General features: G+C 40.4%; 2 protein-coding genes across 2 annotated transcripts; one reads left to right on the forward strand and one right to left on the reverse strand.

The window, feature by feature from the left end:
• Positions 1 to 530: 530 nt before the first annotated feature.
• On the reverse strand, positions 531 to 4772 carry klhl31 (kelch-like family member 31). The gene is made up of 3 exons (XM_080036233.1): positions 4707 to 4772; positions 2576 to 3778; positions 531 to 2476 (listed from the first exon to the last, which is right to left on the reverse strand). Exons 2-3 carry the CDS (start codon positions 3748 to 3750, stop codon positions 1744 to 1746), a joined length of 1908 nt encoding a protein of 635 aa, XP_079892359.1. The 5' UTR covers positions 3751 to 3778; positions 4707 to 4772; the 3' UTR covers positions 531 to 1743.
• Positions 4773 to 5662: 890 nt separating this feature from the next.
• eloal (elongin A, like) lies at positions 5663 to 11407 on the forward strand (the record flags this gene model as incomplete). Its single annotated transcript, XM_080036889.1, has 11 exons — positions 5663 to 5740; positions 6882 to 6938; positions 7053 to 7165; positions 7268 to 8198; positions 8303 to 8402; positions 8488 to 8655; positions 8761 to 8858; positions 10180 to 10360; positions 10485 to 10599; positions 11072 to 11178; positions 11274 to 11407. The coding sequence occupies 11 exons, from the start codon at positions 5663 to 5665 to the stop codon at positions 11333 to 11335; spliced, it is 2010 nt and encodes a 669-aa protein (XP_079893015.1). The 3' UTR covers positions 11336 to 11407.
• Between the last annotated feature and the right edge of the window lie 541 nt (positions 11408 to 11948).

Here is an 11948-nt window from a genome sequence, read left to right on the forward strand (position 1 = left end):
ATTCGCACTCATAGTAAGAGAATGATACAGAAAATAGGTTTTCAGCTCATTCAACGATAGGGTGTGGCAGATCGTTGACAAGTATGTGTGAGATGGAACATTAACCCTGGTGTTGAATATGAGACGCCTCCCTCTTTGGGACTAGACAAGAGGACACCAACAAGAGTAACGTGGTCTGCATAATGTAATAGCCCTTTCACGTGTCCGATTGGCTCATGTTTCATTCCTGGCGACCTGTTTCCTCACGCTCACAGTACAAAGTATGTAGTGTATATGAGAAGGCTCTCCCTCCTCAAAGAGCTGTAATCTTTGTGGTATTAGGATTACTCACTCGATGCGTGAATATCCTAAACTCAAGAGTTTAGGGTATTCACTATTACAGATTTGAGGCAGTTAGTGCAAACACTAACCTGTTATTTCCTTTCCAATAAAGATATTTAAAAATATAAACATTTATGGGTCGTCCCTTGATTCCTCTGGTCCACAAATACTGCAGTGCAAATATGGTGATGAAATCCTTTATTGCTGTTTTCATAACATGGTGAAACTTTTCAATCCGCTATAGCTATAGTAAAAGTTGCACCATCAAAAAGAGACCAATCGAATTTGAAAAGAGTCAAATATCCTGTGTCCATGAAGATTTGGTGGTTTATGGTGAAAAACAAAACTGATCTTGATATCTTGAATAAGTGAGTTACCCAAATACAACCCTCTAAAAAACCCACAAAACAAAATGATTTTAAATAAATGACCATGGCTCAGAGTAGCTTACACTTCATCCCTTTAATTTAAAAACAAAAAATGAATGTACATGAGCCGTCAGGGCATTCATGAGTACTGACCTCCAGGAAAACTCAGGCTGACAACGTCATTCCCAAGTTATATATATATTTTTTTTTTTACAAAATAGTGTATGTACTGCAACATTTAAATGCATTCAAACATCATCATCCCAACATTTTCCCCAACAGAGTCATGATAGTGTTTAAGACCACTGAGTAGTACATGACACACATGTATAGATACTGCAGCAGGCCTACTTACATTGCATTACTTAATGTGTGTTTGAACACCAATCATGAGCACCTACTCCTGATAGGTGATACCAACACTTACTCCATCCCCAGCTTTTTGCCTCTCATTATTCTTTTCAAGCATCTGAGAATTACAGTAGCTTAAGTCACCATAAACAAGACTGTCACAAAAGCCTTCATTATTGCGCTGTTGTAGTGTTAATTGTATGTCACCGGGTAAAAAAAGAGACTGGGCAAATTTCAATAACAGCATTGATTTAGCCATTTTATAGCTTTTATATGAGTTTTGAATAACATTACATTTGTTATAGAAACAGTGTTAATGAAATTATCCCGGCTAAATTGGCCCCAAAAATCAGTTATTGCTATGTTCTGTTTGTCTCTATCATAAATCGTAAGTTAACATAATGCCAATTATACTTCTGATTAAACTATAAATACTGAAAATAAATTTCACTGCTTCTGAATTCTATTTTTAGGATTCATTTTGCTTCTATTGAGTAGAGTATTTAAAGGATCTTAAAAGAACATCCTCCCAAATTTGTAATCGTTGCATTTGATTAATTCATCTAATGCTAGTTGATGAAAATTGAAACTGATCATTTTAGCCCCCATAAAGAGGCATTCCATAGAGTTTAGAACCAAAAGCAAAACCAAAAAGCTGGAGACCTTAAACATGTAAAGTACATCATGGCTACCATCTAACCCCTTATATACTGATTGGCGCAGAAGACACTGAACTGGCTCTGGACTCTCGTGTTTTCCGTGTGGGTATGGTGACGACGCAGCATGAAATGCCGACTGTGGCTTCTGGCAATTCATCATCCTCAGTCCATTCATTGAGGTCAGGATTGTAGACCTGAATGCATTTCTTGTACTTCTTCTCACCCTCGTTCCAGCCCCCGAGGAGATAGATCTTGTTGTTCAAAGTGGAAATACCGGCCGTGCTCACTCCTGTATGAAGAGGCGCGCAGTAGCTCCACTGCCCGTTCTGAGGGTTGTAAGATTCGACAGCGAGGACATCCACCCTCTCCCCACGGCCTCCCAACTGACTGCCTCCGATGACGTAGGCTCGATCTCCCACGGTAGCAGCGCAGTGCCAGCCTCGAGGTGTGCTCAGACTGGTCTTATCCTGCCAGGTGTCAGTGGAGGGGTCATATGAGCATACGGCCCTGGTGTAGGCATTGTTGATGTAACCTCCTGATACTAGGATCTTGCCATCGATGAGGGAGCTGCCGTGGCAACAGCGGGGAATCTCCATGGGAGCTTTCATCTGCCACTGGTTGGAGGAGGGCACGTAGCACTCCATTGATGCCTGAACACCATCAGCATTTCGTCCTCCGATGGCAAACAAGAGGCCATTGAAGGTGTTGATGCTGAAGTGGGTGCGCCTCTGGATCATGTTGCTCAAGTGATTCCAAGCGTTGAAGCGGGGGTCATATCTTAAGAATGGGAGAGGGATTTACAGTTATTTTTTAATTCTACACAAACTAACATGACAAACTCCATGTTAAGAATGAAAAGTGACAAATAATTCTTACCTGCAGAAGTTGCTAACAGCATGTTTAGCCTGGTTCCTTGCATCGTTCTGGTCCTCACCACCTGCCACGTACAGGAAGCCATCCAAGACAGCCACACACTGATTAAAGCTTTTTGCAGGCATCTCTGTCAACTTATTCCATACGTTATCTTCGTCTCTGTAGAGAACCTCTTTGCTGAGAGATTTCTCTGTCAAGGCAGGGCGTCCGCCAACTGTGAGTACCACCTTGAGGCCACCGCGCACCTTTGTTCTGCGTGACTGGAGGATGTTCTGTTGGTACGGCAGCAGATGGTAATTCATGGCGTCAACAAGGAGGCGATGGCACTCTTGGTCTTGCATCATTCTAGGCACACTTTGGACATGATTCACCAGGTCTTGGGCAGAGATAGTTCCGAAGCGGATGTGAGTAAGGAGATCAGCGGCATACTTCAACCTCTTCTCGTCAAAGTCCAACCATTTCATGGCGATCTGGAAGGCTGTGATCTCGGAAGGGAGCTGCAGTGAATCGTCTGAGAGGAAATCGCTGATCTGCTCATAGGTGAGCTTCAGGAACTGGTCCATCTCAGAGAACTCGATGAAGTTCTCACGCATGTACTTCTGAGCTGCCACCTTGGTTTCTTTGAGGTCATAGGCGTCGGCGATGTTTGCCACATACATGCAATTCTCCGTGCTGAGCTCCTGCATGAGGAAGTCGCTGCACATCTTCACTAAGGTGCCAATCTGCAACAGCATGGCTGCAGCAATAGTGCTGCCGATGCTGTACAGAGACAGGGTTAGCTTTCCAGAATAAGCATATGTGATGGCTGTGGCCAGGCCGACCGGTGAGATGTCATTTAGGTCGATCTTCTGGAGAGACGGATCCTTCTTCAAGATGTTTCGAATGTACTCGCTGCAAGAGGCCATGACAACCCTGTGGACATCAAATGACTTTGTCTTGGTGGCGACCGATAGATCACAGAGGAAGTTGTCCTGTCTCATGTTGCTCAAACCCTCCAGGAGGTTTGGGGCATACACAGAATCAGTGACTTCAGTAGAAATGCAGTTGAAGCCGTTTCCTCCCTCTAACAGAGTGTTTAAGCCATTGATCTTGTTGATGGGACTGTCCTCGACCATTATGGTCATTTCATTTATGTCTCCTTTGCTCTTTTTGGTCGTCTTGTTCTTTTTGGGTGCCATGGCTGTAGCAGAACACAGCCCAAACCTTCTGGAAATATAAATGAAACATGTTAGAAAAGATGTTTCTGTGAGCTAGATAAAGAAATGTACTTCAGATCTGGCCTGCTCATCAGAAGATAAGTAACCTGCCTGCTAATACAGGAGTGAAATGAAAGCCACATTTTAAGATAAAATAAAATAGCTTGTATCATTGAAACTTTAGTTGGAAAATTATTTCATGTATACTCTGTCTTGAGCATTAGCATTGAGGTCCTGTGGTCCTTGCATCGTGCCTGTGTACGGTTTTATTTGCCCCCAAACTAAGCAATAATGTCAAATATCTGCACCTTGAACTTGTTCAATCCACCAAGAAAAGTGTTCTTACATTTTTAAGTCAGTGGAATTAAGCAACACCAAGGAACTGACATCTTTGAATACATGCGTATTACAAGGTGATGCTGGGGAGAGTGAGTGCGTCAACATGCCCCTCTTTGCATCTGTCACAGTTTATCAGCAGTATGTCCAGGAATAGCAACACTGGACCTCTCACCCATGATGTTCCTTTTATAGACGTTGAGACACAAGCCATAGGCCTCATGTCCTCTGGCTTTTTATGTTGAAATTAGGGCAACTATTTATTTTCATTGTATATTTTCTTAATTGTACTTAATTGTTTTGGGCCTGTCCTGAATATGTCTAGAAATAACCCAATCCCAAAAAAGTTTTCATAAAAAGAACGTCCTTACAGATATTTGCCCAGATATTTAAATTGATGCTTACTGTGACCATTTGTCAAAACTAATTTTACAAATAGGTCATCAGCTTCAAACAATGTATTGCCCTTCTGAACCTAGAGTAAGTGAAATAGAGGACATTATCCAATGTAAAATGACAAATGATGTTGTATTAACTGCAACAAATCGCTTTATTTTGCTGAAAAAGTGACACAAAATCAAGCATGGTCAAATTCCACTTACCTGATCAATGAAGTTAAGGCTGTTTAAGAAGGATCTTGTGCCTCCAGTTACTGGAGCAGGGCAGAGAGACCAAAAGTGACCCTAGCTGAAAGAGACATGCAGTTAACTCCTCCTCTTGGACAGTGGGTGCCAATCAAGTATTGTGCAATGCATGTGGCAGATGGCAAAGACCATTCCCCTCCTTCGGAACAGTGTCCCACAATAGCTTCCAATCAGTTGATGTCAACATACTGTGGGGGCTCGATGTAGGGTATATCCTCAATGGGACGTCTTGGAGAGTTTAATTTGCCCATTGTTTGGAATAAAACATGGTTTATTGCTTGGACGTCATTTAAGAAACAATTTCGAAGGAAATCCGAAGAATGTAGTTGATGATAATTGTATGCAAGTTCATGGAGGACACTAACAAGAGTGAAGAATCGCTGCATTACCAGCACACTAAGTAATGTGAGTGCTCAAATGCAGTCATGGAGGTCTCTGTTCAGAGGATGTGCAAAAGTCCAGGGAGATAGAAAAAAGGTGTATTCGGTTGATTTAAGAAGATTAAGAGTGACACACACTATGTTGAGCTCACATTCACATTCTTGGGGGATGTGTGGGTGAAACCTGAAATGTGCACATTCTGAGATTCATTCATTAGGCATACCAAAAAAATATTTCCTATGAATATTTCCATGTCTTTGGGTAAACTGTGGGAAATTATAATACTTGTCAAATCAGCATGCCTGATTGTTGTTTCTGACTTTGAAGACAATTCCATGCTATAGCCTATAGGCCCTATAATGTCCATTTCTGTCACATGTTCGTATTCCAATGATTATTATTAATTGATACATAACTATTAAACCATGCACCGCACCTAATTTCTGTCACCGGATCCGCCCATTATTATAATAGTGTCATCATCGGGCGCGCGCTGCCCGGTGTGTGCAGACGGTCGCACGTGAACCACCGTGATGGCCAGCAGCTCTGATGTGGCGAAGAAAGTTATGCGGTTCAAACTTCAGCTTGCAGACACAGCAGAGTCTGCTACGGTAGATACAATATTTCTTAGGTTATTGTAAATAATAAGTGGGCACAATAAACGGACTGAGGGGCTGCAGAAATTGTTTCCATTAAACTCGTTTCTTTACTTTTTTTTTTATCTGATGTGACAAACAGCCAATCTTTGCTCGAGAAACATTAACAATAGACTAGTTCCGGGAGTCCTTTAGTTTTTATTTGCCAAACCAAATTAACCCATCTTCCAATCAAGGCTTATTGTCCTGTCGTGATATTTTTGTCGTAAGGCCTATTTGTAGACTATTTAGGATAATGTGAGTACCGAGACAAATAAAATGCCACTGGCAGTCACGTTTACCGGACAGCAATATCCCTTAACTTAGTAGCCTATTTGGTCTAAATATACGCGTTTAACACCTGCTACTATAAAGTAACTTGCACTTGAACTGAATAGCCTAATGACTTGTTTCCCTGGCTCATCTGGCAAACTGAAGGCCTATTTTAGGCTACTATGCTCGCCTTGTATCCTTCACCGTGTGTGGACGGAGTTTAAAGGCTTCAAACATTGGAGTTTGACATGTGCGCTGCTGCCCATGCTGCGTTTAAACCACTTTACTACGGGGTTCGTTCAGCAGGCTGTTGGAATGGGAGGTGCCTTGCAGCTAAAATTGGAAACTCCTCCAGTTGTTCAACTTATGGCTGCTGTCCATCATCAGTGGAAGTTGGGACAGCATGCGTGCTTGTTTGAGGAACTTTTATACGTAGAGGTTTTTGTTCTTGTTTTTTTTTGCAAAAATGTAGGTCCTCAGATTATATTTAGACACATACCATTGAATTACAATTCCATGAGCTCAACCTGTAACACCTGATTTCAATTATAAAGTGAGACTTTGTAGCAGCCTGCAGTAGCCTAGCATTATCCCATATATAGTTTGCAGTAAAAGGAGCAGCCTGTGTGAGGCTCCCATACATAGCTTCTGCTCTAAATGCACTATCAGCAACTGTGGTGATCCTAAAACCAGGATTGCCATATATGGCATGTAAGGTTTTCTCCAGAGACTTTATCTTTTTCATACTTTTAGTGTTATAAACTTAATGAAACCTTGTTACTGGTGGTTAAGAAATGCACTAAAGTATGGCAACACAACTACAATGTGTTTCTCCCTTTTGCAGGTTGTAAACATTTTGCAGAAACTGAAGAATCTGGATATCACAGTAGACATTCTTTCTGTGAGTTTCTGTTGCAAAGACTGTATTCTGTGTGGAAATGTCCATTTATAAAATTTGAATAAGTTAAGTTTTCTTTTGATCTTTGACACTGATTTGTGTCTGCATGTGAATTAGGAAACTGGAATTGGTAAAACGGTTAACTCATTGCGCAGACATGAACAAGCTGGAGAAATTGCCAAGTCACTAGTCAGGGGTTGGAAAGGATTGGTCCCTAAGGAATCCACTAGGTAAAGTGTTTTTATCTTTTTCATTTTTATTTACCAATGTAATATTGTTTATCGATTGTGCTTGGTTATTATGTGTTGACAATCTTTTTTTCCTCCACGCAGCCACACAGAAGATGGGAAGGGGTCAGAGAGAGTATCTGCTAAAGACAAACTGGGGGACATAAACTGTCCAAACAATGGAAGTGTGACATTGGTGGATTTAAACCATAATTGTTTATCTCAGGGCAAGAGCAGGGATTCTTCAGAGGAGGCCTCCTCCCTCAAACCGTGGAAGAGAAAAGCTGATTCAGTGAAACCACAATGTGAAGAGCAGAAAAGACACAAGGACCAGAATATGAAAGGAGAAAAATGTCAACAAGAAAGCCAGAATGTCAAACAGAATGACCTCTTACAAAAGAAAACTGAAATCCATGAGGATGAAATGGACAATTCAGTTATTTCCAAGAAGAAGAACAATGATCAGAGTAACAGGGAGTATGGCGACGATAGCACTTTGCAGAAATCCAGATCCGATTCTAGGGAAAAATTTAAAAGCAGCTCTGATAATGGAAGATTTGAGCCAGATAAGGAGTCACAGAAGAAATCAAAGAGGTCAAAGGAATCATCAAAGGAAGTCAAAGAATCTTTGCCATTCGAGTCCAGTGACAAAAACTGTACAATGTTAAAGCTGTCCAGCGTCAAAGAGGACCGATCTCCAGGATCGTCGAGGAGCCCAGAGGCCCACAACAAAAAAAGGAAGAAAATGGGGAAAGAAAAACATACCGCTCTAAACTACGAACAGGAGTCTGAAAATAAGGGACATTCGAGAAACAAAAAGGCCAAAACAAAGCACTATGATGGTGACGAAGCCCCCAAGGAGCCGACCATATCTTTTGAATCTTGCCTAGACTATGACTGCAATGTTTTAAAGAGGAAAGAAAAATCTGGCGTGAAGAAACCTCCCAAAAAAATCAAGACTGTAGTAAAAGAAGAAACCTGGTCCATGTCAAGTCCTGGCTTGAAAGCTTTAAAGTCACCTGTGATGTCTTTAAGTGTTGCTTCTTCAAAACAGGTATATTGGATCTTTTAAAAATGTAGCTTTAAGGGTGCAGCAGACCATGACTGATTATTGTGAAATAAATAATCCTCGTGTTTTAGAAGTTTAAGGAGTCTATAATGGACCTGATGAGCATTCCTTTACCTGCCATTCTGCCTGAATGTGAAAATCCCTCCACCGTGGAGTACTTTGAAAGGAACGGTACTGTACTTAACATAACAGATCCAGCTGCATTTTCTTTCTTGTCGGTTGCTACGCTCTTGACGCTCCTTTTTTGTCTTTCAAGTTGAGAAGGAGTCTGATTGCTGTGAAGTCTCTGAGGAGTACGCGGGCTTCACCGGTCAACGGCTCTACAAGAAGATGCAAGTGTACTCTGGTGCAAAGACCGTCTTCCTTCCCACCATGATGAGCCTGCACCAACAGTGTATCCGCACACTCCAGAACAATATCAACCGTGAGTAAAGCCCAAAGATCTTTTAAAAAATCAATATTTTGCAGGGCTCTGATCAGTCTGTCAGTGTGTTGGGATTTATATTCAGGTGCAGGGATCTCTTCTCAGTGCTTTATGAAACTGGCGGAGTCCCGTTTGAAATCCTCGAGCCGGTGTTGGAGCGGTGTACACCAGAGCAGCTGCTACGCATAGAAGAATTCAACCCAGTAAGACTGTGAATATGAATGAGGTTTAGTGCAGACACGCACTTAGTGGCTACTTTATTAGGTACACCTGCTGAGTCAGCGCTGCACTCGGGACCCCATTGGTCTCCAGAGCAGCTGGAAGTCATAGATTCATGAAAATTCTAAAACAACAATTTTATTACCATAAAATGTTTCTACTCTTGACATTCAACATGTGTTTATAGTAACAGATCTTCATTTACAAAATAATGGACTATGACCAACAGAGGCTAACATTGTATTCAAAATCATGTAGATTTTCCTAAAAGAATGAACTGCACTGTTTGGAAAAACAAGTCCTTGAGGGTGAATGTGAGTTGTGAGGAATTTATATTTTCAAACTTTATTCTAATCTAGACAAAAAGGCATAGCATCATTAAAGATGATGGTTAAAATCACTTGGAAGTATGAATGGAAAATCAGTATTCCTTTTAAATGATTAGTTCTGAAGTGGGGTATTTGCTAGGCTACTTACCTTACTTATGCATAGTGAGTCTAACCTTATGGAGATGGTGGTCGGACTCAGCACAGTCATTTTAAGGAGTTTGGGACAGAAGTCGCTGTAGCAGAAGTTAGCCTTGTATTGTTGCAGTTTCCCAGCAGAAAACAGTTTTTTCGCCGTTTCGCAGTTTATATATATATATATACATATATATATATATATATTTATATATTTATTTTTCCATATATATATATATATATATATATGGAAAAATAAATATATATATATATATATGTATATGTATATATATATATACACACATATATATATATGTGTATATATATATATATATATGTCTTGTCTTGTGTGCAAAATTGACAATTTGGCAAAGGTTCCCAAGTAATCGCATTGTAATCTAACGTAAATTCTGATTGGTATAAGTATTCTGTCCTTTGTATGCTGCAGCAGATTAAGTGTGTTCAGATTTTAGTTATTAAATATACAGATGTTAAAAGCTAAATATTAAAAATGTCCTTGTCAGTTGTTTTTTGTTTCAACCATCACATCTGGCACAGATAGTCCAATAAGATCACAAGTCTTGTACCAATGCATAGTTGAACAGTAACTTCACCTCCTGACCCCATTGCCATGTGTTTAGGTGTTCCAGATATCTAGGAGGCTGTTAATGAGCAGGTTTTCCTACAGTGGCCACTGAATGTATGTCAGGTTATTCTGAGATTACCTTTCAAAGTTTAGTACACCTAAACTTTGTCGACCTTGTGTATAGAAAAGACAAGTTGTTGGTAGGAGATTCTTGTTTGCATTGGTGTGCTTTGTACAAGGGCTGTCATTGTTTAACAGATGTACATCGGAGTGACAGACCACTTGTGGGGAAAACATTGCCAGAGGGACTTCAAACACTCAAAACTTCAGGAGTACGAATCCTGGAAAGAGATGTACACCAGGCTCTCTGAGGAGAGGGAAAGGAAACTCCATAGACTGACAAAGACCATCGTCTCGGCAAATTCTATTAAACCCAAAGGTGTGTGCTGTACACTAAAATGGAGATTAATCCTGAGCAGACAAATCATTTTTGTGTTGAACACTGTCAAAAATAAATCCTTTCTGGAATACAATGAGAAAAAAGTTAATATTTAATTTAATAGGTCGGCAGGTGAAGATGGCATTTATTCACACTGTTGCCAAGCCACCAAGAGATGTGCGAATTCAGCAGGAAATCCATGGAACTGCTGTTCAGCAGCCTCATCAGCCCAGGTGCAGGTGGGCTTCAGTGTCCTAAATATAAAGAAAAATACCTACGTGGGTTGTATGATTAGCTGGTTCTGTTATCTAATATCTGTTCATATATCTTAATTTCAGCTTTGTTTGCAGTTATAAAGTTTATAGACGGACCACACTGGGGCATTGTTGTAGATTTATATTTTGCAATATATGAACACATAGTAAGCCTTCTGTTTACTCTGCTCCTGTCCCATTCCACACAAAGCCCTTAACTGCAAAGTGATCACTCAACACAGCAGCTTGGCAGGATCGCAGTCGGTCAGCGACTTGTCTGATAACAGTTGGCGAATAGTTTTTTTTTCTCCGATGAGTTCAACCAAACGAAAAGAATTGGAGCTTGGCACTGGATATTTCTTTTTACATGCCATTTGGAGATAGGAGTCATTTTGTCATAGTATGTGCATTGTTTTTCGTCTTTTAGATAACGCACTGTTATTTCTGCCATGCTCAGTGTCAAGGTTCAGGAGAACAGAGTGAGGCCGAGCTGTAATGAGCCCAGCAGATCCAGCAGCACCAGCTCAGGAGCAGCAAATACACAGGATCTTCGCAAAAAAACAAGTGAGACCACTGAAGAGGTGATGCAATGTTAAGAGTAATGCCACATTCACAATTTTCCACATGATGTATGTTTTTTTTTCTTCTGCTTCACACAGGAGTTGCTCCAATGATGGCAAAGTCCTTAAAGGCATTCAAGAAGCAGCTGGGACGCAGATAAACTTATATGATCTTGATATTTACAGTGTGTGGATGTGGTGAAAGTGCACTCTGTCATTCATTAACTTTCGACTATAGATAGGCCTGTGTTCATCTAATACTATATTGTGTTGTTTGTGTAAGTATATAGGCCTTGCCATGTTTTTTTTTCTCTCAAACTGAATTGTTTTCACTATTAAATCAACAATGAACTGAGCAAATCTTGTCTTTAAGCCCGATTTATTTAAACCAGGTCAATCGGTGTGTTATTGGTTATTCACTGGGGCTTGGCTCCCTCTAGAGGACGTGTTGAGAAGTGTAATATTTTTTTGTATGGATACAAACAATTACAAAGTATCTCCATAGATGCCACTGTTTTAATATTTTTATCTATCAAATCCCCCTCTCTATTAGCACTACATTGAACAAGAGCAAAGTGAACTGATGCTTTTTAAGTGTTAAAACTTAAAATACAACTTATATACACACATTTCAACCAGCAGCATTGACACAGGGGCAATGCTGCTGGTACATTGATATTTTCATATCAAATTGTTTATGCATATGGTTTATCACCTGCTTTTTCAGCCCAAGCTACCTTTTTCATGGACCCTTTGTTTCTATTTTAGTTTATT

The sequence above is a fragment of the Ammodytes marinus genome (genome assembly GCF_949987685.1).
Source record: "Ammodytes marinus genome assembly, chromosome: 11".
NCBI classification, from domain to species: Eukaryota; Metazoa; Chordata; class Actinopteri; order Uranoscopiformes; family Ammodytidae; genus Ammodytes; species Ammodytes marinus.

Excerpts from the sequence above, each read along its gene's own strand:
- klhl31 (XM_080036233.1), bottom strand. The coding sequence starts at position 3,750 with ATGGCACCCAAAAAGAACAAGACGACCAAAAAGAGCAAAGGAGACATA. Across the intron at positions 2,477-2,575 it reads GCTGTTAGCAACTTCTGCAG|ATATGACCCCCGCTTCAACG; the intron begins GTAAGAATTATT and ends CCCATTCTTAAG.